At 40.3% G+C, this 24,256-nt stretch overlaps 2 protein-coding genes across 4 annotated transcripts in view; one reads left to right on the top strand and one right to left on the bottom strand.

Moving 5' to 3' along the window:
* Nucleotides 1-520: 520 nt before the first annotated feature.
* Nucleotides 521-13,733, top strand: ajuba (ajuba LIM protein). Its single transcript, XM_062993342.1, has 8 exons — nucleotides 521-2,030; nucleotides 3,047-3,148; nucleotides 4,366-4,433; nucleotides 4,541-4,603; nucleotides 6,679-6,809; nucleotides 7,052-7,103; nucleotides 8,648-8,716; nucleotides 13,114-13,733. Exons 1-8 carry the CDS (start codon nucleotides 521-523, stop codon nucleotides 13,243-13,245), a joined length of 2,127 nt encoding a protein of 708 aa, XP_062849412.1. The 3' UTR covers nucleotides 13,246-13,733.
* Nucleotides 13,734-16,276: 2,543 nt separating this feature from the next.
* acin1b (apoptotic chromatin condensation inducer 1b) overlaps nucleotides 16,277-24,256 on the bottom strand; it is a 35,078-nt gene continuing 27,098 nt past the window's right edge. For all 3 annotated transcript variants that reach the window (XM_062994332.1, XM_062994333.1, XM_062994334.1), the window contains 10 exons: nucleotides 24,051-24,096; nucleotides 23,797-23,927; nucleotides 22,546-22,692; nucleotides 22,286-22,448; nucleotides 21,973-22,118; nucleotides 21,057-21,164; nucleotides 20,145-20,252; nucleotides 19,695-20,034; nucleotides 18,701-18,798; nucleotides 16,277-17,544 (listed from right to left, as the gene is read on the bottom strand). In XM_062994332.1, coding sequence (XP_062850402.1) covers nucleotides 17,206-17,544; nucleotides 18,701-18,798; nucleotides 19,695-20,034; nucleotides 20,145-20,252; nucleotides 21,057-21,164; nucleotides 21,973-22,118; nucleotides 22,286-22,448; nucleotides 22,546-22,692; nucleotides 23,797-23,927; nucleotides 24,051-24,096 — 1,626 coding nt within the window. In that variant the 3' untranslated portion in view covers nucleotides 16,277-17,205. The remainder of the gene's footprint in view (nucleotides 17,545-18,700; nucleotides 18,799-19,694; nucleotides 20,035-20,144; nucleotides 20,253-21,056; nucleotides 21,165-21,972; nucleotides 22,119-22,285; nucleotides 22,449-22,545; nucleotides 22,693-23,796; nucleotides 23,928-24,050; nucleotides 24,097-24,256) is intronic.

The raw sequence follows: 24,256 nt of genomic DNA, 5'->3' as shown, positions 1-24,256 counted from the left end.
ACGTTTTTAATTTATCTTTCTTTATTTTATCCGAGATATTTATTCTAAGGTTAAGACTTAGTTCAGGTGTTTTAAACTAAATATTTTTGTCCTTTTGATTACATTGTCTGTCATTTCACCTGCTGTATATTTAGAGAAGAAACTTGAACATTGTTTTGTATTTACACTGTATTTATGGGGCCAGTAATTCTTAGACAAAAATCATATTCGAAGTTCTTTTTGTATAATATATGTTCTAGAAAAAAAAATATTTGGCTTACGTGGCTTTTCCAGACCCTAAAAAAGAAGTAAAAGCTATAAGGTGAAAGGCAATATTCATCCAATCAGCACAAGGAGGTTATATTTGCCAGTCATTTAGTAATAAGCCACTTTCATGCATGCGTTTTTGGGGTGTGTCTTTGGCGCGAAGACATAAACGGAGACTTTGTTTGAATTTGTTACATTTGGGGTATTATTTTTTTGTTATTTTACTGCAAACGTATGCGTTAATACTTTAAGTCGTCTGCAAGTTTTTAAAGTCATGGAGAGAATTGGCACAAAACTAAAGCAGAAGTTAAGGCTGGCTGACTCTGGCAGTGTCAAGTTTAGTAAAAAGAAAAATGAACTTTCCAACACGAATAACAACAGTAACAGCATCAGCATTAGCACCGAAACGCCGGTAGTAAGCCGTGTGATCCCGACACCAAACCCAGCACCTGCGAATACTGCTCAGTTCAGCCTGACCTGCCCACCTTCAGGAGAACCATGTGCTTCATCAACTGGCAGACTTGCAAAAGTGGTCAATTCTCAAAGGGTGTCATCCTGTGTCACCACCACCTCGGCGTCTGTACCAGAAGAATCCGGGCCTCCAGTTGAACACCATCCGGTGACCCTTGCCCCTTTACGGCGGCGTTCACCCCAACAGAGGGCATCATGCTACCTGCCTGAGACCATGGAGGGCCGAGGGACCTGTGACCAGCCAAGACGCACCGACTTGACATATAGTGAGAATGGAGATCCACAAGGTGCGTACAGCCCAACCTCTCGAGCTGCTCTAAACCAGCGACGTTATTCTCTTGAGCTTCAACAGTTGGTGCGGAGGCAGCAGTTACTGGCCCAGGCTCCACTGTCTTCCATGCCACCACCATACCCGACGCCAAGTCAAGTTCCTCGCTCAGGCTCTGCTGAACCGAACTTTCTCCCTGAACCTGAGCGCCACAAGCGCCTCTCCTTGCAGGAGGCACTTTTCTACAAGCGCTGGAGCTCTGGAGGCGAGCCATGGGACAGCGGCAGGCCAGCATCACTTTCCCACCCTCCACTAAGGAGCCATGATAGTCCTGGGGCTACCTGCCTATTTCCTCCAGGTCCAACACTAAGCCCTTGCTCCTCTTTCAGCCTGCAGGAGTCTGTGTTGGCAAGTCCGCGATCAAGCTTTGCCAGCAGCACAGCTAGCGGAGGTGGAGGTACGGGAATAGGTGGCATAAGTGGAAGCCCTGTTGGTAGTCCATGCAGCAGCAACCGCACCAGTGGCATTAGCCTTGGCTATGACATCAGACATGCTCCTGGTCCTGCCCAGCCACTGCACTTCTCCGCCACACAGCTAGGCAGTGCCACTACTGGGCATCTGTACGCAACATCTGGGCCAGGGAAAGCAACAGCGCCACCGATAGAAGTGTGGCGAGATTACCTAGAAAGGGCATCAGGGATTGCCGGTGGCTTTCAAGATAGTCGTCACTCCTACCCTCCAGCAGGAAGTACCCCAGAGTGGTTGAGTGGTGCAGAGCAGCGGCCACCTCGGACAGATGGTTCAGGTGAGAGGATGAGGCACTCGGACCTGCCAGGGACACACTACCAGCAGGAGCTTACACGCTTACTACTAAGGGACATGACTTTGGAGGGAGAGGAAATGGTTGGAGGGCTAACCCTGAAGGAGCAACCTGGGTCCACTATAGCACCTCCTGCAGCTGGTGTGGCAACAACCATAAAATCTCAGGAGGAGCATGTAACAGTGAGAGAGTCACAGTCTTCCTTGGACAGACAAGAATTTTTTGGTAAGATAATGAACACTTTTCCCATTTTTGTTATTGAATTTAGTGGAGAAAGGAGGAAGGTGTAAGTTGCAGGAAGCAGCATATAAGTGGATGAAAATAGTCAGACTTGCAGTGACTTGTACAGGCCTCACAGGGACTGCAAGCAGAAAATTTAGCACCGATGTCAAGGCAAGCCCAACCACAGAACTGAGTCAGTCCAACAAAGATCACAATTTAGAACAGAGCAGAAAAGAGCAAACATACATTATGGCTGTGCCCTCCACCCAGGCCACCAATCAGCCTCCATACCTCACTCGCATGCCAGTGAGCTAATTTACCGCTCCTCTACCCAAGGCTGCACACAGGCATTTCTGAATAGACAACACACAGTCAAAAATATCTCCTACGACCACATATAATGACTATGCATGGTTCTAAATTATAGACTGCATGTTCATTGGGTCATAGAAAAGCGCCAGAAGAAGCAGTGTACATTGGGCAGGGAAGTGTGTGTGTGTGAGTGTGAGTTACATGTAATAGCATGCATAGGCGTGTGTTCTTGCAGTTCAGGTATTTGAGTCCTGAGGGAAGGCTCTCTCACACTATCAACAGGGTTGGGTGTGTGTTTGATTTCATTGTTGTGAGGTATAATCCCCCATGCTGTCTTTAAACAAACATTACAAAGTGTAAAACTCTTTTAGTGTTTAAATTCCATTTTAACAATACTGTTAAACATTATCTGTTGGTTTGTTATCCAACAGAGGGGCTGCATGCCTCACTTGTGAGACTATGTTTAAACACTAAACAAACATGCTGGCCATTACTCAGCCCAAAAAATGCATGACTCACATGCCACAAAAATTTATTACAATCCAGCCAGGATTTGTGTTGTGTTATATGAGTAGGTAATTGTTTGGCTGAAGCTTTAATTTTCCAATTTAGATAAGCATGTGAGTGGATCATAACTTTAAAATACAACGTTTTAATGAAGCAGGTGTTCTTCTGTGTGACCTTAAGTTGTTCATGTTGTGTTTTAGGAACATGTGTAAAGTGTGGTAAAGGTGTGTATGGTGCGGATAACGCTTGCCAGGCTCTGGACAGTCTCTATCACACCCGCTGTTTCACGTGTGTGTCCTGTGGTAAGTGAGTCAACAAACCTTAACAGTCAGCTAATAATTACACTGATATCTTCTGGGTACTTCGGTTTTCTACCATGTCCCAGTAGCACACATAAGGTGAATTTGCTACTAGTTGGGAGTGAGTACAGAAAGTGTGAGTGTTTGGTGCCTTAAAATAGTGCCACTTGTATCAATGTGTGATCCTGCGTTGCACACAGTTTATTTTGTGCTTAACCCAAAGCCAGCCCTGACCAGGAAAAAGCAGGTAATGTAAATGGATGAATGTACAATGCCAAACTGTAATGGTACAATTCCAAACAATTCCCTTTTTGTCACTGCTGGGCTTTCCTGGCTATACTTCACAGTATATGACTATTCAATTTAAATTACAGCATAGTCCTGCTTCTTCAGATTTACCTTGTTAAAGACATTGTGTGACTCCAGGAGGTTATAGTAACACAAGTCTTACAGCTTAGATTTAAGTCTGATTGCATTTACTGCCAAGTAAGCTTCCTCTACAGACACTTTGTTTTACTTAAGTGCATTTGTGCATCAAAACAAAGCCTGTCTAAGATGACAACAATTATCTAAATTTGTGTGTAATGGTATAGGTAACTGTTACTGAGTGATTAAAAATATTGCCTGCTTTGTTTAGCATGTCTTTACAGTTTAGAGATGTAGATGTCTTCTCTGCACCGGAGTGGTGTGTGCATTATATTCGGCACTTTTCAGCCTGCATATAAGTCATATGCTACGTGGGTAAAACCGTGTTTGTGTTTCAGGAGGAAAAATATTGTCCATTTAGGCATGCAAATTTTGCCAGTTTCATTTGACCGATACCCGACAGCATTTACTTGACAGTTCTGTAGCTCCACTCCCAATTCTAATCAACCTTCCACTGTTACAGTGAATTTAAACGACATTTTCTACGAACAGCATTAACAGACAGCAGTGGCCTTTTTGTTGGTTAATCACTGGTTAATGATTGACACCCCTAGTTCATTTATTTATTAATTTATTGACTTGACTAATGGATTCATCTGGTGCCACACAAAATCATTAGACGTAAAGCAAGAAGGTGTAAAATCTGGACAACAAGGTGCAATGTAAACTGGTCAGTCCAGTCTAAAAGAAAACCTATAGTTTAGGTGTGTAGGATGACCCATGGTCCCCAGGACCCTTGTTGTGCTGCACCCACACTACCTACTTCATATACAGCTTCTTGTCTTGTCTCTTAGGTCGCACTCTTAGAAATAAGGACTTCTACAGTGTCAGTGGGTCAGTGTATTGTAAGGAGGACTACATGGTGAGAAACATTAAAACTGAATATCAGAATTGTGTTATGATTATTATACTGCAGCAACTTACAGGTTACTGATTTCTTTTACTTTCTCTCTTTGCATTGTCTCTCAGTTTTCAGGCTTCCAGGCAGCAGCTGAAAAATGCTGCGTTTGTGGACATCTGATCTTGGAGCAGGTAAGCATATATCCTGCTTTGCTAGTATTAATATACTACATTTTACTTGTAGTTATTGTAGAGGTTGGTGAAATGATGGATTTTGGAATTGTTATTGTGCCATTACATAAACTGTACACTTTATCCTTATTTATACTCAAAACACAGGACAGTGACTCTGTAATTAATACATGTCTTTACATGCTATTTTACTGGGTTGCACATATTTATACAGAATTGCTGGGAAAGATGTATTAAAAGTCCTACATATGATGCTACTTATCACCAGCATGTCAGTGTCCAATAGCTTCCTTGTTTCTGGTTCACTACAATTTACAGACAGTTCTTCCCTCTGTGATGAGTTTTACATTGTTTTCCAGATAATGTAATTTTTACTAAACATTACTACCATTTTTATGGTTTCTAAAACCATGCGGGTAATATTGTCATATGTTAACTTGAGCTTTAGGAAAGCGTTACATTATGCTAGCCCATTACAGTTGGTATCCAGGGTCTGAATCCCCAGCAGTGCTAACAGCTGCTTGGCATCTACATACAGACCTGATTGTCAAAGTCTGGTCGTGTATGACTGAGGCCCTGTGATGCATTGGCATCCTGTCCAGGGTGTGTTACTGCATTGCGTCCGGTAAAAAGTAAAAGTTGTGATAAAAAACCCCAGTGCCTACAGTAAACCACTCTATGCCAATGGCATTAAAATTATTTTTCCAGGTTATGCACATTTTACTTTACAACTTTTAAGTGACAACAAAAAAAAACAACAGTTATAAAGTTTTCAACAAGTCTAAAAGTCCCAAGCTGGGATTAATAGGAGGGTTGCATCAAAAAGGGCATCCGATGTAAAGACTTTTTCTCAGTTGTTTGCAGTGGCATCCTAATGTGACCGACTAAAAGGAGTCATTTAGAACAGTGATTGATTCCTTGATTTAATACTTAATACTTTAATACTAAAACCATCTTTATTAATTTGCTGCCATTGGTCTGTTTGGAAATGTATATCAGCTGTAATACCAAGACTGAGAAACATTTGCCCATTGTTTCTTGTAGCATTGTTTAAGTTTAGTCAAATTTTGTTTATCAACAGATTCTTTTTATCAGATTTATATCAGAGCTCTGACTTGACCACTCAGACATTCACCTCACTATCCTTAAACTGCTGCATTGGTTGTTTGGCAGGGTGTTTAGGGTTGTGGTGATGCTTGCGTGTTTTTCTCAGACACTTCTGTGTTCTTGGCAGCATCACTTTTCCCTTTAATCTGTACCAATTGCTCACCCCAAACCATATGTTCTCACCACCATCATTGCTTCTCAGTACATTTGTTGTGTATTGGTTGGTTTGCCAGTTGTGAGACTGTTGTCACATACACTGACTGACTAATTGGCCTTCGGTAGTTTCCTGCTGTCTAGTTTGAAGGTTGTTGTTGATGCTGCCATGTGCTTTTTACATTTTAACATTGTGCTGAACTGTATTCTGAGAGATAGTTAAAGCATCTGAAATATTTTGTAACCACCTACTACAGTACCTTTCCAACCATGGTGACTTCTTTGTGTTATCATGCAGTACTAGTAGTGGAATCCTGAAGGAACAGCTGTGGTCTAACACTAGTACACCAAGCTGGAGTGTTATACTCATGAGTTTAGTTTTCAGCAGAGCCACCGACCTGCCCAGGCGTCCACACAAACACAGTTGGCCAAGTGCGAGGGAAGAGGGGTTAGGTTTCACATGAAGCTTAGCGTAGCTCTCTGTATGCGATATGGCTTTGTGTGGGAACCCAACACTGGCAGATGAGAAGTAGCTGCCACAGATTGGACACTTGTCGGAGGGGCCGTGTAGTGATATGGCTCTGCTTGATCAGATTGGGGGTTGTTCATTCAGCTAAGGGTTCACAATCTGGAATCGGAAATTACTAGATTGTAAGATAAAGAGGAAAAATTCCAGATTTTGTAAATGTTGTAACATTTTCTGGCACGTAGATGTGATTAATATTATGTCTAAAATGTCTTCTAGTAAGAATTTAATATTAGTTCTATCTACAAGTATTTACATGTTAAACTCATAGTTTGGGTGTGTTTGTTAGATTCTTCAAGCCCTGGGGAACTCCTACCACCCAAGCTGTTTCCGCTGTACGGTGTGCTCGAAGACTCTGGATGGCGTGCCTTTCACAGTGGACTACCTCAATAACGTCTACTGTGTTGCAGACTACAACAGGTGAGCACAAAATCTACACAAACGATCAGAGACTACTGATTTATACTTTTGAAATTGGAAAACATCAAACAGGTTTATTTCATGCCTTTTATGTGTAATATTTAGCCACATGTTAATGACACACCACTGTAAGAGCAGTGAGGCACCAACACGTCTAGACATTTTTTTTCACTGTATGGATGCCAGCACCCTAAAAATGAATCCTCCATGTGTTTTTGTGATCTCATTATTTTGTGTTTCAGGACATTCGCTCCTAAATGTGCTGCTTGTTTACAACCCATTTTACCTGCTGAGGTGAGTGAGGGTATATTATTGTTTTAGACTTATGTTAGTGACTTCTTTTCTGTTTTTGCATTCAGAAAGATCTTATGATACAAACAATGCCAGATTTCATGTCGAGTCCATATACCACCCTGCACATTACCTTGTCAGTGTCATGGTTTAACGGTTAGTCACGGCTAATGCTCTGACCATTAACTGTGTTAATATGTACAGATTAAACATTAAACTGTTACAGTTTTTCTGCAAGATACAACACTGTTTAATAACAACTGACTCATACACTTTATGGCCAAACGTATGTGGACACCCTTTCTTATTATTGAGTTTAGGTGTCTTAGGCTCTTCCAAACTACAATGCATGTGGTTTTGCTATGGAATGTCTAGGGCTCAGGGGTTAACACATCCTTTGACCACATAGAGCAGAACGAGTAAATGTTTAAGCTATTTTAGTGCTAGACAATTCATGTTCAGTTCGGTTTATTCAAATTACCGTTTTCACGAGTTTGACTCTCAGCTCTGCTACAGGTAGGCCCAGAGCCTATGAGGACAATGATTGGCTCATTCGAAGATGGAAATGCTGTAGGTCAGCAGCTAATTGGATATAACTAGACTGGGAGGAAAATGCATAGGAACTGCTTTATTTGATGTTGATTTTACACTTTTCATTAACTGAAAATGTATGCACCTTGTTCAAAGTGAGAGTTGCTTGTGAGCTTTAAGAAAGCTGCTTACTATTATTTAAGAATATAGCTAATTAAAACCCTTGCACAATTTCAGCCTCTTGAAGGGCTATTTGAAAGTACCATTATTTGTACAATTTGATCATTGTAGATGGTGCTTTTACTGTTTTTGCATCAGTATAGTCCTTTTTAATAAAAAAAAAATTTAATTGTGTCTTTTTTCAGCATACAATGCCTCTAATATAGGCTTCAGACCTATAACGACCCGACACGGTTAAATAGTTGCAAAAGATTAATGACTAAAAGATGTATCCCTTTATTTTAAAACTGTCATAAAGTTAAGAATAATTGTTTATCATAAATATGTTTTGCAAGTAATTGCTGGTATAATTGTGACAGGCCTAATAAGCACATGAAATGTCACTATAACATTTTCTGCACCACAAACGTGTTCATCAAGTAAAAAAAAAAAAAAATTAAACCCTTTAAATTTGTTGTTATCATCAGCTGGCACTTCCTGCTTTACATCTAGTGTGTCACTCTGGACCCACTGTAGTCTTGACTGGAATAAAGTCATTACTAAATGTAAATAAATAAGCAATTGGAATGGCATGTGGGTGTACTTTAACATGGTTGCTTAATACCATGAAGCTGTAATATTATTGGACTAGTTTATCATACCTTAAAAATGTACCACCCAGTACACTCACTACTACACAGCTTAATCTTTCCTTTGCTTTGACACACCTGATTTGACTCATCAAACAATCACCATACTTTGGTGAATCAGAGAAAAATGGTGAAATGTTGCAGGTAGTGGGTTTATACACAGCTGTGCTGGAAACATGTCCTGACTGTGTGGTTTTGTTGTTACAGGGCAGTGAGGAGATTCTCAGGGTGGTATCTATGAACAAAGACTATCACTTTGAGTGCTATCACTGTGAGGTGAGTGATGGTTTTAATACTGATCTGTGTCTGTAATGCACTATTAACATTACATAGATTTCATGTATGTTGTAGAATTTCAGCAATCTGTTCAGTACCTTTGTTACACACACTTTTAATTAGCATATCTGTGTTAATTGGAATGAATTAGGCTCATAAACAAACCAGCTGTGAGACATTTATTCCACCGAATACATTATATTTTGGTTTTTTTAAATAGATTTGTGCATTATGATACTGGAAGGTAGAGCAGGTGGGTTTCCAGCTCCTAACTTGATCTAAAACATACTTCTACACCAAAGTGCTGCCCATATTGATACTGTTTCTCCAGAACATCTGGTCTGTCTAATAATAATAATAATGGTAGTGCTGGACAATAATTCGATATCGATATATATCGCGATAGAAAATGTTTCAATAACGGTGATATGATTTTTAAACAAATTCGATCGATATGCATTACGTCAGTGCGCTTTGCCCAGGGGCCAGTGATAGCTCAGTGGTTAAGGCACTGGACTAGTAAACAGAAGGTTGCTGGTTCAAGCCCCGCCACCACCAAGTTGCCACTGTTGGGTCCCTGAGCAAGGCCCTTAACCCTCAATTGCTCATTGTGTTCCGCTCACTGTGTAAGTCGCTTTGGATAAAAGCGTCTGCTAAATGCTGTAAATGTAAATGTAAATGTAATGTGTTACTTTTTTGCGGAAGCATTTTTGCTCGCAGGTGTTCCCACAGGGACGCAATTCAACAGCGCACCTCAAGCGAGTAGTTCTCCATCAAAACAGTGCAGTTACACACTCAACATAAATGTCAACCACCAACACAATTACAAAAAAAAGTACTAGTACTGAGTACTAATACCAGTTATTAATACTACTTCTTATTAGTTTTGTTTTATGTTTTATAATTATCTATGTACAGCACTTTGTCACAGCTGTTGTTGTTTTTAAAGTGCTCTATAAATAAAGTTGAGTTGAGTTGAGTTGTGGCGCGCTACGAATAAAGGCACCAACGGGATATTCGCGTTCCACTGTTGCCAGATTGGGCTGTTTTCCTCCTAATTGGGAGGTTTTTTTTTTCCAAAACAATTTAATAGCATTTAAATAACACTTCTATTGAAAAGAGAATATTCAGTTTTAATAAGCCCCAGCATTGTAGAAGGCTATTAAAAGTAAAGTCAATTTTCAATGCTGATTTGGCTTAATAGTGTTGGTCAGAATGTATCATATTCACACACACTGGCATGTTCTGGGGTTCAAATGAGTCTCATCAGTACACACAAGTTTGCAACCAAATGATCAAGTATTGCAAAGGAATATCTTTGATGTAATTCTACATGGCACTCACTGCCTGTATAGGTAAACAAGTGAGTGACCAAAACATTACTAGATCAACAGCCACTAGCCATATACAAAAATAAGGTATCAGACAGAAAATGGTCTGGCTCCGCCACTGTCCACAGTAGAAAAAGAAGCAGACGAAATAGCTGATAAGAGAGGAAGGACTAATTCAGTGGTGTATTCAGCTTGTATTTCTTGCCAGAAACCAGAAAAGAGGTTTGCAGGTACAGCCATCCAATTTTGGTGTTCTTGGCAGTTTTTCTGACATTTGTGTTATTCTAATCGATATCGGAATTATATCGTATCGACCGAAATTAGGAGTTATATCGTGATATAAATTTTAGCCATATCGTCCGGCCCTAAATAATGGTAATCATAATAAAGAGACTAATAATTATAATAAAGCAAGCTGTCAGCATCCGCTACAAAATAGATTAAAGGTGCATTTAGGTCAGATTTTCCTAGCTTTATTAGGAAGGAAACCCCTGAAAAAATTGTATTAATTTTCCTGTTTAGTTTCCTTCCCTTCTTGGACAGTCTTACTCTTCCGTTTAGGAATAGCAGCTATCTTGCAGCAGATTGTGTTTTTAGCTTTAAAACTTTGAAGTTCATCATGTTTGCATTGTGAGCAGTAAAATTAGAGCAACGTACAGTGCACATGCTGGGACACAGTCATTTGTGATGGTCAGTTTGGGATCATAAGCAAGTAATCAGATATATACCAATTAAGTACTAACTAAATGAAGTGATTGTTTAGTCCACAGTGTCTACTTTAAAAAATAAGACCATGCCTTAATAATAAAAGAACTCTGTATGTGACTGCAAACATAGTTCCTAAATGGGCGGCATGGTGGCTCAGTGAGTAGCACTGTCTCCTCACAGCAAGAAGGTCGTGGGTTTGATCCCCAGGTGGGGCGGTCCGGGTCCTTTCTGTGTGGAGTTTGCATGTTCTCCCCGTGTCTGCATGGGTTAACTCCAGGTGCTCCGGTTTCCTCCCACAGTCCAAAGACATGCAAGTGAGGTGAACTGGAGACACTAAATTGTCCATGACTGTGTTTGATATAACCTTGTGAACTGATTAATCTTGTGTATTGAGTAACTACCGTTCCTGTCATGAATGTAACCAAAGTGTGAAACATGACATTAAAATCCTAATAAACAAACAAACAAAGTTCTTAAACAAAAAGTATTGATATTAAAATGTTTATATAATTCTGGATAAGAGATTTTTGGAGGATGTGAAATGAATGAAGTGCACTCATAACAGTAACTTTACCATAGATGGAAAACAAATTCAGCACATTTAGTAAATAGTGTGCTATCTTGATCATTTATAACATGCTTGAAAATCATCTAGGCTTGTACACCATAGACCCTTGTAATACCTTCGATAATGTATAAACAAGCCAGACTGGACTGGTGTTTTTTGCAGACATATATTTTCAGTATGGAAATATGTTTTTTTCCAAATGTATTAAAATATTTGTATGTGGTTGTTCATTACTATGTTACACCAGTGATAAAAAACTAAATAGTTATCAAAAACTACCAGACTTGTCATTCTCAAACATGGCAGCACATTTACCGGTTTCAGTGGTCTTTTTTATTTTGTCTGTTTGACAGACTTGAAACTGTCAGCTGTAGAGATTATTGTTTGAAAAATGCTGGCACTCCCCTAAATTCACATGTTGGCATATCAGCCAGTATTGACAAACATTAGGCATTCTACATCATATGGAAAGGGCAGAAATACCAGCAGAGAAGTGTCTGAATGCAAGAAAAACATATGTTTTGCCAAAGTGTAAAATGTAGAAGTACCAGGTCTATGTACTAGTGAGAATCAGTCCACCTCGAGCACTGGTCATGAATGTGACTGCCCACCTCTAACTGTACTAAAATTATTACAGACATAGTAAGCCCTAAGAAATCATACAGATTACACTAATGGACATTTTAAGTTTATGAATGCAACAGTTAAAGTGCTGTTTAGCTGCAGCATGATGTGTGTTGCATAAGCAGCAGTTAGAAAAAAATGCAGTAGCTGCCTTCACATGTTTTGTTGAAAGCATGTTTTAGCCCTCACCCTCCCAGGCTGATAGCTGTTGTTCAGTAGAAATCTTGCCAGTACATTAGAACCAGCAACTACTAAATTGGTAGACAAACGATGTGAAAGACCTTTGCTTGTTAACTTTCTTATAAATATAGTAGTTAAAAATGCCATTTTCTGTGGTACAAACTAATCATTAAAAGAACTAGATGTTTAAAAATGGGTTTGTTTTGAAAATGGAACTTAATGGACTGATTGAATTATGAGAATATGATTAAAGCTGGCAGATTTTGCAGCATGTTGAGATTTTGCCTACAGGTGTTACTGATATGCATCTCAACTTCGTTTTTATATATTTATAATATATAACTGTAATTCTGTATAATTATATATTGGAAACCCTGTGGCTAAATGACTGGATTAGATTACTTGATCAAAGTAATCAAGTAATCTAATCCAAGGGCAGTTGTAGCCTAGCGGTTAAGATACTGGACTAGTAATCAAAAAGTCACAGGTTTAAGCCCCACCACTGCCAGGTTGTCACTGTTGGGCCCTTGAGCAAGGCCTTTAACCCTCAATTGCTTAAACAGTATACTGTCACAGTACTGTAAATTGCTTTGGATAGAAGCGCCTGCTAAATGCAGACTGTTGGTCTGGAGTATGACCCTTAATCCTCAGTTTCTTGCATTGTAATCTCTCACAGTTTTAATTCTCTTTGAATTGGATTTTGGATTTTTTGGATTTTTAAATGCATTTAGTAAATGCCTTAAATACCAGGTATTGAGGGTTTATAACATTGAAAATGAAACAGACATTGAACACAGGAAATGCACATTAAACATTATTATGGAGCAAACAGTCTAAATTATAATGCAGTGATTTATTAATCTGGTGAAACACTGGTGATCTGACCAATGTGTATATTATTATAATAAAGCTTAAGCTCTCTCTCTTCTCTCTCTCTCTCTCTCTCTCTCTCTCTCTCTCTCTCTGTGTGTGTCTTGTCGGTGCAGGAGTGTGGGAAGCAGCTCTCAGATAAACCAGGATCTCAGTGCTTTCCGCTGGACTCCCACCTCCTCTGTCACTCTTGTCACATGAACAGGGTGTGCAGCTCTCACAACATCACCCCACACAACACACACTGAATGAGAGAAAAAATCCGTTCTGCTGGACCAACATACTTGCCTTTTTTATTCATGTGTATTAATGTTTGTGACCAAGGTTATATGTTGTCATTTTGTAAGTATTTAATGTATTGATATGCTTCATTCCCAATATTATCGTGTATAATAGCTGAACAGGTTTCACTGTCCTGCACTGACTGAGGAAAAAACATGGTTTTAATGACTGATTTTTTTAAACTTGAGGTCCTACATTTCAAACAAACAGTGTGGATGGAACTAGGTGGATCTGTGGGTCCCTCTAGTGGCCAGTAACTGTACCTGCTGACTACACGTTCGGTATAAGATTCTCCACATGGTGATGATTACTGTTATCAGCCTTATTAAGTTATTAGGAACCATCGCATTGTGTTATTGTTTATATTCTCTTATCTGCTGTAGAAAAGAATTACAAGGGATTTTTGCTTAACTTTTAAAAAATATATTTAATAATACTAGCAAAGATTTTGCACTTAAATGAACATGTTTACCTTTAAGAGATTTTTAAAAAGAAAGTGTTTCTGCAAAAGAATAAACATTCCTGTATCTGTCTGTATTAATAAACTTCTTTCTGTCTAAATTTGGGTTCTAATTTCTGTGTTTTTTTTTATAATAAAAAAACATACCTACAATTTTCTGAACTGGAACCTACAATTTTCTGAACTGAAACCTACAATTAAAATTAAAGGCCACATACGGATTAGAACTTAAGCAAGTTGACATATAAAGCTGCAATGCTGCAATAAGGTAGAAGAGGGTGGCTCGGTGGGTAGCACTGTCGCCTCACGCAAGAAGGTCCTGGGTTCGATCCCCAGGCAGGGTGGTCTGGTCCGGGTCCTTTCTGTGCAGTTTGCATGTTCTCCCCGAGTCTGCGTGGGTTTCCTCCCACAGTCCAAAAACATGCAGCCAGGTTAATTGGAGACACTGAATTGCCCTATTAGTGAATAGGTGTATGTGTGTCAAGTCAACTTTATTTCTATAGCACTTTTTACAACAGACATTGTCTCAAAGCAACTTTACAGAATCCAGGACTAACAGACCAAAACCCCTGTTGAGCAAGCCAAAACCCCTGTTTCCTTGACAGTGGCAAGGAAAAACTCCCTTAAAATTACAGGAAGAAACCTTGAGAGGAACCAGACTCAGCAGGGACCTCCATCCTTGTTGAGTGGCCTGGAGAATAATTTGAATAAATAGAATTTACACAAATCAAACACACACAAATTAAAATGAACTAAAAGTTATAACTAGCAAAAATAATTGAAGTTATTATTCAGTCCAGTCTGTGATAAAGTCTGTAGTGAGTTCTTGACATTCTTGGTGCAAACACGCCAGGTTCCCGTGCAATGTGTGTCTGCCCTGCTTTTGTGTGCCTTGCGCCCATTGAAAAGCTAGGATAGGCCCCAGCACCCCCTCCCCCCGCGACCCTAATTGGATAAGCGGTTAAGAAAGTGACTGAGCGAGTGAAGTAGAAGAGAGCTGTTATGTTCCAAATTACAACCTATTTACTCTGTAGTGTGCTTTGGTACATTTCGACCAATAGCGAGGCTGCTATTGAGACACAGCATTTCACATTGCAGGGTAAGCTGGGCTCTTTTTGCTCCGTGTGCAGCCCAATACAGAGTTTTGTACTAAACATTATACTAAAATATAATGTTGTGTTATTGTATGTATTCTGTAAAACGGTCCTAATACTTTAAGAATATTTTTTTTAAGTTTTGTAGAAGTTTGTTTACGAGAACCTTGGCAGTGCAGCCCTGAGCATTCAGTGTTAAACAGCCTGTGATCTGCTATTTACATCGCTTAAACATCTTTATTTATTTAATTAGCACTAATACCTTTCATTGGCACAGATTTCTATGTATTATATGTATTGATTAAATATTACACTTCCTCAGCATATATTTAAACTGTAGATCGGCCAGCCAAGGGAATTCATACTTAAAATAATCCAAAGGTTGCCAGATTTCTGTCACTAATGCAACTGCACCATAAACCATACATAGATATGTCGTTTTTGGAAGCTTCATTGGAGCATTAGGTAATTTAAATTATTTTAAATCAGTGATTTACGTGTAACCACTGTTCTTTATTACATAGGAAATGAGAGCCACCCTGTTCACTAAAACAAGGCTTCTTTGTCCTGGTGCTTCCTACTTATTTGCTTGTGTTATTTCTGAATGAAAACTGGCAGACTGTTAGTGAGAATGCTCTGTAGCATCCAAAAATTAATACATACAGGAAGCCAAGCGGTGTGCTTTTACCTTTTTTAAGATGCTCTAACTCACAAGAGAACTGAATGAAATGGTTAGCCTATTTCTCAAGTTTATTTTAATGTCTTTGATCATGTTTTTTTTACTGACAGTGAAGATCATAGATTTGTGGGCGCAAAATGTATTTTTTATTTCCCCCCCCCCAAATATAATCTTTCTGGAGATGAGTGGTATTGGAAAACCAAATTTGGTGTGATTTTTGAAGATTTTACTCAATATATTGAGTAAATGTAGCTGCCCACATGAACACTGCACAGTGGTATAATATTTCTAAAAAGCCCACAATAAACCGTTATATAATTAGGAAATGCAAAAGTTAGTCTTATAGGACACACCTGATCAAAAATTTTTTATTAAAGTGAAACTAAAAACCTTATAACAACTTCATGATTTCACTGCACATTTAAATATTTCTATTCATTTGCAGTATTTAACATTACGAGGGTCAGAAATTTTATTACAGGAAACAATCCCGCACAATTACTGTTTGTGCTGGATGTAATATATTTAAAAGAATGTGGATGAGTTGCCATTTACTCTGAAAAGTCACACTAAATATAAAAAATAAGGGTTTGTTCATTTCACCACCTACTTCAGTTCTTGTACTGTACTCAGATTGGTCACTTGTGCTTTTTTGAGACTTTGAGCTGTAAAAACAGTGCCATAACCAAGATTTAAACCGTAACCTCGAAGTGTTGATTGATTAAATTTCCATTGACAACAAAAAAGAAGAATATTCACCAACATTCATTGTCATTGTTTTATTCTTTGTACATTCTGCATACTCAAAAAATAATCAAAAAGCAAATATGAATCTTTTCTTTTTTTTCCAAACTAAAACAAAAGTTAAAACATTGTTAAAATGTGTATTGTTCCTCTCTGGTCTATAACGGTTAGATTTCTCCCTTATATGAATCACAGAGCACAACACTAAAGAACTGTGAGGACTACAAAGTCCAACAGAAGAAAAAAGAGAGGGACGCGACCATGAAGGCAACAGGACAGGGAGAGATGAGACGTTAACCTGACACCTGTTTTCCTTCATAACAGGACCTTTCTGCAGATACATGGTGTAGTAGTCAGCCACTTAGTGCAGCGGGGTCTGAAGGGTTCGAGAGGCCACAGCCCAAACACGCAGCACTTTTGGCTCAGCTTGACGGCCAAAACACACTGCTTAGGGGGACGCTGGTCAGCAAAAATAAATTACCTTTAAGTTGCCAAATGACTAAAGGGAGAATTCTTGAGAAACAAAACTGCCTTCCTGCAAAGCCGGCTTTATCTTGATTTTATAAATAAAAAAAAGAAATAAATGATTTGGTTAAGCTTGACGATATAGTCACCAACGTTAAGGTGTGACTGAGGAAATTAACCTCTTACAAGCCAAACCAGTTGAAAAACAGAAAACCTGTACACAACCGCCAAACATCAATTTCTACAACAAAAAATGCTTTTTTTTTTTTTTTTTTTAAGGGGAAAAAAACTGATGGAAGCCTCCAAAAGAAGGCAGCTGTACAGCAGATGACAGACTGCATGTGTGATGCTACCATATAAAGTGGGAATTTTTTCAGGACCAGAACTTCTTTATCATATTTGGGCCTGTGTGAGCAGGAAAGGGCATCTGACTGATGTTATATCTCTCTCAAACACACACGCACGCACGCACAACCACACACACTCAGCGCCGTCTGTCCCTGGAGGGGTTGCTGTGGCTCCGTGAGCGCCTGCTGCCCCCCGTAGGTCTGGAGTCTCCACCTCGGCCTCTGTTGCTGTCTCTCCTCCTCTCGCCCTCCTTCTCTCTAGCCCGGTCCCGCTCCCTCTCTTTGTCCTTCTCTCCCTCTGAGGGCCGACTCGAGCTTCCACCACCTCCGCTCGCAGGGTTCGCGGCGTCTCGCTCTCGTCCTCGTGCACGCTCCTTCCTCTCCTCCTCCCTCTTTTTCTCCTCCTCCTCCAGTTCCTTTCTGATCTTCTCTCGCTCCTTCAACCGCTCAGCTCGCTCCTGGTTCCTTTTAGTTGCCTGTTGAGAGGATTTGATGAACATTTAGAACAAGCCATTTCTAAAACACTTGTTAAATCTCAATAAAATGTGATTTAATACATTTGGCTCTGGATGTTTACATTGTCAAACAAAATATAACCAAAATAAAACTGTGGCTGTAGAAAATTAGTCAATTGACTGAACAGACGCAAACCGCCAACAAACTTGATTGGGCCCCCCAAAAACGTATTTATTTAAGCTGGCAAAAGCAGAATTCAAACTGAGAAATGTTGCCATGATGTGATGCTAGAGCTAAGTGCTAATAGCTAAGCTATTAAAAACCTCTTCTGGCATTAATTCCACAGTCGGCTCACTCTAGTATGACTAGAGTTTGAAGCAAGTCAATTTCTAATTGACTAATTCTGACTAATTTATAGTTGGTTGCTTGTTGTACGTTGATTAAAGCCTGACTAAGGGTCTGTTCGAAAACCTAGTAGGCTCTCTACATAGACGGCATTTTACGTCACCCTACGCATGCTCTCGAGAAGTAGGCTGTTCGAATTCTTAGATGCCTTGAAATGCTGTCTAGTACGGCAGGGGTTTTCAATCTTTTAGAAAACCCCTGTAGTAAGGCACCTTAAATCTGAATGGTATTTTGCCTGAATGACAAGGGAGCATCCAATGCTGCCTTAGCGGTGAAGGCAATCCCAGCATTCAGTGCGGCGTCTGGCGGATGGATGTGAAGCAACAAACTGAGTTACTTTTAAACGTAAATAAATTATAAATGATTTTTAATTTGTATTAACTTGCACAAATGTTATTTGCAAATTCAGGCTCGTCAGCGAATTTAACCGTTTTCGGTACAAGGAGGGAGATGTTAGTTGACATGCTAGCGCATCGTGCCACCTCATTCCATTGGTTTGAATGGCATGAGGCTAACTGTGTTAGCTTAGTAAGTGAAAACTGATGGAATCGCTGTCTAAGTAGTGCCTTCGAATAACCTGACTTATAAGTCGATGTCTTATTAGAACCCTCTCTACTTAGGCAGCTGCCTGTGTAGGTAGTAAGACAGCTAGCTCATAGGTTTTCAAACAGACTCTAAGTAAATTTTACTATTCAAATTAATTCAGCCTTCAAGTCTTAAAATGTCACAGCTAACACTGCTAATGTACAAAACCTGGCATGCATTCCTCACCTGTTCCTCAGTAAGTGGTAGCCAGTATATACAGGGAGCAGCTTTAGTTTTACGGAACAGGTCATCCAGCAATTTGGCAGGAGGCTCCTCTGGTTTGTCTACAGCAGAACAAAAACAGAGAGAGAAATAAAATTGATAATTCAATGTTAAATTTGTTATTGTAAGGTTGAGATGTGTTGTCAGCTCAAGTCTATACTGAACTAAAGAAAATGGTCTTCAAAAGAGCATGTTCATACAGCAATTATACAAAGATGGGAAACCTATAGCCTGTAAAGGACAGTGTTAGTGTATTAGGATTTTAACGTCATGTTTTACACTTTGGTTACATTCATGACAGGAACGGTTGTTACTCATTACACAAGCTTCATCAGTTCACAAGGTTATATCAAACAGTCATGGACAATTTAGAGTCTTCCAATTGACCTCACTTGCATGTTTTTGGACAGTGGGAGGAAACCGGAGTGCACGGAGGAAACCCACGCAGACACGGGGAGAACATGCAAACTCCACACAGACAGGACCCGGACCGCCCCACCTGGTGATCGAACCCAGGACCTTGTTGCTGTGAGGCGACAGTGCTACCCACTTAGCCACCGTGCTGCCCGTAAAGGAAAGTGAATCATAATGGACTGCAAATCTCATCTGGTACAGTTTTTAAGTCGGATGCCGTATCTGAAGCAACTCTCCCTATTTTATCACAGAGTAAACACTGACATAGCCAATCGTAACTGTATTGACATCCGACTGGCCGATAGCACCACAGAGATTCTTGCTGACTGGTCCAGGTGCAGTTGTGAGCACTGGCGGAGTCACGTGGAGCTTTGGAGGACTGTATCTGTTGGAGTGGAAAAACCCCTAAACCCAAGCCTTGAGACGAACCGGATGGCTTCACTAATGTAAACAGCAATTTGGGGAGTTTTAGGTGCATTTACAGTTTGTTAGAAATCTAAGAATCTTCTCAACTAGAAATAAAATAATGCAAGCAAATATTCACCTTTTTTCTCAGACTTCTTTTCCTTACTCTTGCCTCGCTCCTTTCGTCTCCTGTCCTTCTCACGCGACCGTGACCTCTTGGCTGCGTCCCGTTCGTCTCTGTTGAAGTCGCGTACTTTGTCCCTATCCCACTCTCGCTCTGAACGTGCTCTTTCTCTACGCTCCATCTCTCGTTCCCTCTCAGCCCACTGATCTTTGACTCCTGTCGCGCCACCTTCTCTCTCCTTTTCCCGCTCTCTCTCACGAGTTGGGGGCAAGAGAGGGGGAGGGGCAGCAGGGCGGGTTGCAGCTGGAGGGGCTCGTGGGCCCTCGCCAGTCAGCAGGCCTTTATGGAAGTCCAGCTGAAGGAGAAGTGGGCAAAAAGAGGAAAAAAGAAAGCCAGATTAGATTCTAATTCGCCAAGAAAAAAATCAAAAGGACTTTAGCACATGGATGCTGGAAATGTTTATACCTCATCCTTTTCACAGAAGTCCACTCGAAGCACTTTGGGATTGCTGGAGGGCCACTTGACACCATGCAGAGCTTCACGAGTAGCTACTGCCTCCTCTGTACTGGAGTACTGAACCAAACACATTCCCACACATTAGATCAGACCGTTTTATGCTCGGTAATAGAAAACATCAGCCTAACATAAAATGTACATGTTCTCTACTTAATTCTATTTTTGCATTTTCTCTTTTGTCCTCACAATCTTATATTCAACTCTCCAATTGTAACCCTGGCGAGCACAGACCACATGACTTGTTCAGTCACAGACAATTTCTTTGCCACTGCCACAATATCACAGAGAGCAGTACAGCACGTTCAATTAATGAAAGAACAATTCCCTTTGCCCACTTCTATTTGGGGTCACCACTGTGGACCATTCATTCACAAATTGAATTTGATTAAGCTTAATCACTTTTTTTCTGAGCAGGGTCAGAGTGGCAGGAAGAGACCACAAACAGGGCGCCAATGCATTGTTGGGCTTCGGCCATTAGCACCACTTTAGACATTGCCAATTAAGTCTGTGTATATGTCCAGCCAGGCAGAAATACACCACAAACAGGGCACCAATCCATCGTGGGGTTTCGACCACCCCCCCACTTCAGACATAGCCAGTCATATCTGAGTAGATGCCCAGCCAGCCAATACCGGTGGGCTAACAGACAGTTGTACCCACTTGAACACCTTTAAAAAGGCAGCAAGTCATGACTGGAGATCATTATTTGGGGTAAAGGGCAAACCAAGATTGATTTTTGGTTTAACTGGTCTTTTAAACAAGAGTGGCATTATCAAAGTAAAAAAAAAAACACACTAATCATAGATGGTAATTAATCAGATGGAATGCAATGTAGAGGGTACGATGAGTAATCAGACTTACAGTGACATAGCAGTGAGATTTGATTTTATCAATCCAAAAACCCTCCTCCACCACGGACCCGGTCCGATTCAACAGCTCCTTCAGCTGACCTAAAGTAAAAGGCCGAACCTACACACACACACACACACACAAGTAAATTAAAATGTTCTAAAAGTTAATGTTTTCCTTTTAAAAGCTGATCCTTATTAAACATTTATTTGTAGGTCAAAATCATTTCTCAGAGCCTGGAATTTACAGGAATATTACAGTGAGCTATGATAATTACAGCTGTAAATTTTACGGATTTTACAAATTGGACCTGTCTAGAGAATAGAGAATAGAACGCCTTTATTTGTCATATATACATATAGACGTACAGTACAACGAAATATTTTCTTCGCATATCCCTGCGTTTGAAAGCTGGGGTCAAAGCTGGGGTCAGCCATTGTACGGCGCCCCTGGAGCAGAGAGGGTTAAGGGCCTTGCTCAAGGGCCCAACAGTGGCTGCATGGCAGAGCTGGAATTCGAACTCTCAACCTTTCAGTTGATAGCCCAAAGCTCTACCCACTAGGCTACCACTGTCCTTAGGTCTTCTTATTCATGCAAGTCCAGACCACTTTGTTTAGCTTGGGAAAGGGGGCATTTTTGAACAGCTGAACACACTTGGAGGAGAATGCCAACCGCCCAATACAGTAAATCAAATTGGTAATAACTAATTACAGGCATTTATTACCTGATGTAAAATGAAAGGCAACTTTTGTTCCCACCCACAGCAAACCACACAAGCAAAAATGACTAACATAAAACTGCTTAAAGAAAGCTCATCACGCATGGGGGGTGAAAAAGGCTACAGTGCTTAACATGGGAATGTACAGCTTGTAACACCATCACTGTGTATCTTTTGTAAAATCAGCTTAATACATTAGAGTTTTCTGACCAGGTTGCAGATGTGGATAATGTTGGATGTTTTGCCACGAGGAGGTGAGAGCTGGCGGCCTGTTCGCACTGGGTCATCTATGGTGATGGACACAGCGACCTTCTGCTGACTGATAGAGCGTCTCACCACAGAATCATTGGGGGTCACTGGAGAAAAAGAGAAAATTTAGTAAGCTTTTAAAATAAATAAATAAATAAATAAATAAATAAGAGATTCAACTGACTAAGATTAAAATGAGTAAACTAAACAGTTAAGCTCATGACTTATTGCTCAAAAACTTTAATTACAATAGCTTTGTGAAAAAAGAAAATACCCTTCTTGGTGTCTCCCTCCGGTGTTTCCATAGCAACTTCTGATGAGCTTTCCCTCCTCTGTTTTCTTAGGGGCTTCTCTTTCTCTTCCATCGGCTCCTCCTCCTCCTCTTCCTCCTCCTCTTTTTCTTTTTGTCCGTTCTCCTGTCCCTCCGATGGAACAACCTTTAGTAGAAAAAAGAAAAAAAAAAAACTAGTATACCCAGTCCTCAATATAAACAACTGGCCACTTGGCCACAACTACTAGAGTCATCTGGCATACCTGCGTTACAGTGCGTCTGATTTGGAGCCCTTGGTCCTCGTTGCGCTCACTCTGCTGGGTTGATTCTTCATCCCCAGAGAAACGGCCTTCATCTGGGTGAAGGTCCACCACGGCCTCCTGCAGCGGCTTGAGGTCTGGGATCAGAGACTGCAAACACACACAAAGAACGAGATGTTTTACACTTTGGTCATTCATGACAGGGCAGGTAGTTACAGGTTATACATGATTGATCAAGTTCAATCTCAAACACAAATCAGAGGCAATTTTGTATCTCCAGTTCACCTAACGCATGTCTTTGGACTGTGGGAGTTCCTGGAGGAAACCCACACATACATGAGAACATGCATAGGACCCAGACTGCTCCGTCTGGGAATTGAACCCAGTATGTGCTTGCTTGCTTTCTTATAGACCAATTATAAATGTCAGATTATATGGAGGGACAAGCTAAATAAATGCCACACAAGCAACTAACAGCCAACAAGCCCTTTTCACACTTAAAACCTGGTAAAAGATCTAGTTACCCTTATGCTATGTCCCAATTTACACATGCCGGTTCAAGCTCACATTGGACATCACCTTGCAAATGTAACTGTCAGCATAAATAATTCACTTGTGTTGGTTTATAAGTTTGGTGTTGCCCCTACCTAACACCGCTTTGTCACTCAGATACACTCATTGAGCACTTTATTAGATACACTTAATCACTGATAAGCCACACCTACCATACAGATGAACTTGGTGGGTACACAACTACTGACTGTAACTTATCTGCAGCCCTGCAAACTGTCGACCTCCATATCCAAACTATTGGGGATAAATGAAAAGGGCTCTCACTAAGCTGATGTTACATGGGTTGTGGACCAATCTAAGAACTGCACCGACACTGTATTGTGTCTTCTGGTGTGAGTGTATCGGATGCATCAGTGTTGGGATTTTTAAATACTTTTAAAACATACTGGCCTCTTATTAGAAACACATATCCTGTAAGCACTGGTTGTGTTAATCATCCTCTAGACTTTTTATCAGTGCACACTTTTAAATCACATAAGACTGCTGACTTTATATGTTTGGTTGAAAAACTATTGTTCTCCCAGCACTGACAATGAGATGATTAAAAATCCCATCAACACACTCTTCTTTTTCTATAAACTACAGTTTGTATTGTACTCTCAAAAATGTAAGAAATACCTGCTGACAAAACAAATGTTGACAAAATGACTGTAGCTTCAGTGATGTGTAATAATTTAATACCTTAAGAGATTCTGTAGTGATGCTGATTGAGGGTTTCTTAGCAGTGACTGCTGTACTTGATCCCCACCTCCTCTTTCTGCCAGCTCCACTTCCAGACTCTGCCTCCACTGAAGCTCCATCTGACTTAGAAGCTGCAATTAAAGAGTTATGAGCATAAACAGAGATAAGACCATTCCAAAAACTACCCAGTTGTGGCTTTTACCTTCACAAAATGGTGTTCTCATTCACCTTTACTAATAGAAGAAATTACTTACTAATGAGTGAAATCTTGCGAGCGGCAATCACTTTTGGAGTGGTGATCTAAAAAAACAGAAAGGACAACAAGACCCGAGTGGGTGCAGGGAGGGACACGACAGAGAAAGACACAAACACCGGGTCGGGGGAGACATCAGGGAGGGAGAGAAGTGATAGAAGGGGAAAAGAAGACATAAAGCCATCAATAAACCCATATTGGATAAAC

This window comes from Trichomycterus rosablanca, chromosome 4, assembly GCF_030014385.1.
Source record: "Trichomycterus rosablanca isolate fTriRos1 chromosome 4, fTriRos1.hap1, whole genome shotgun sequence".
In the NCBI taxonomy this organism is placed as follows: Eukaryota; Metazoa; Chordata; class Actinopteri; order Siluriformes; family Trichomycteridae; genus Trichomycterus; species Trichomycterus rosablanca.
The sequence above is the reverse complement of the archived record's forward strand: the minus strand, read 5'-3'. Positions and strand labels throughout refer to the sequence as shown.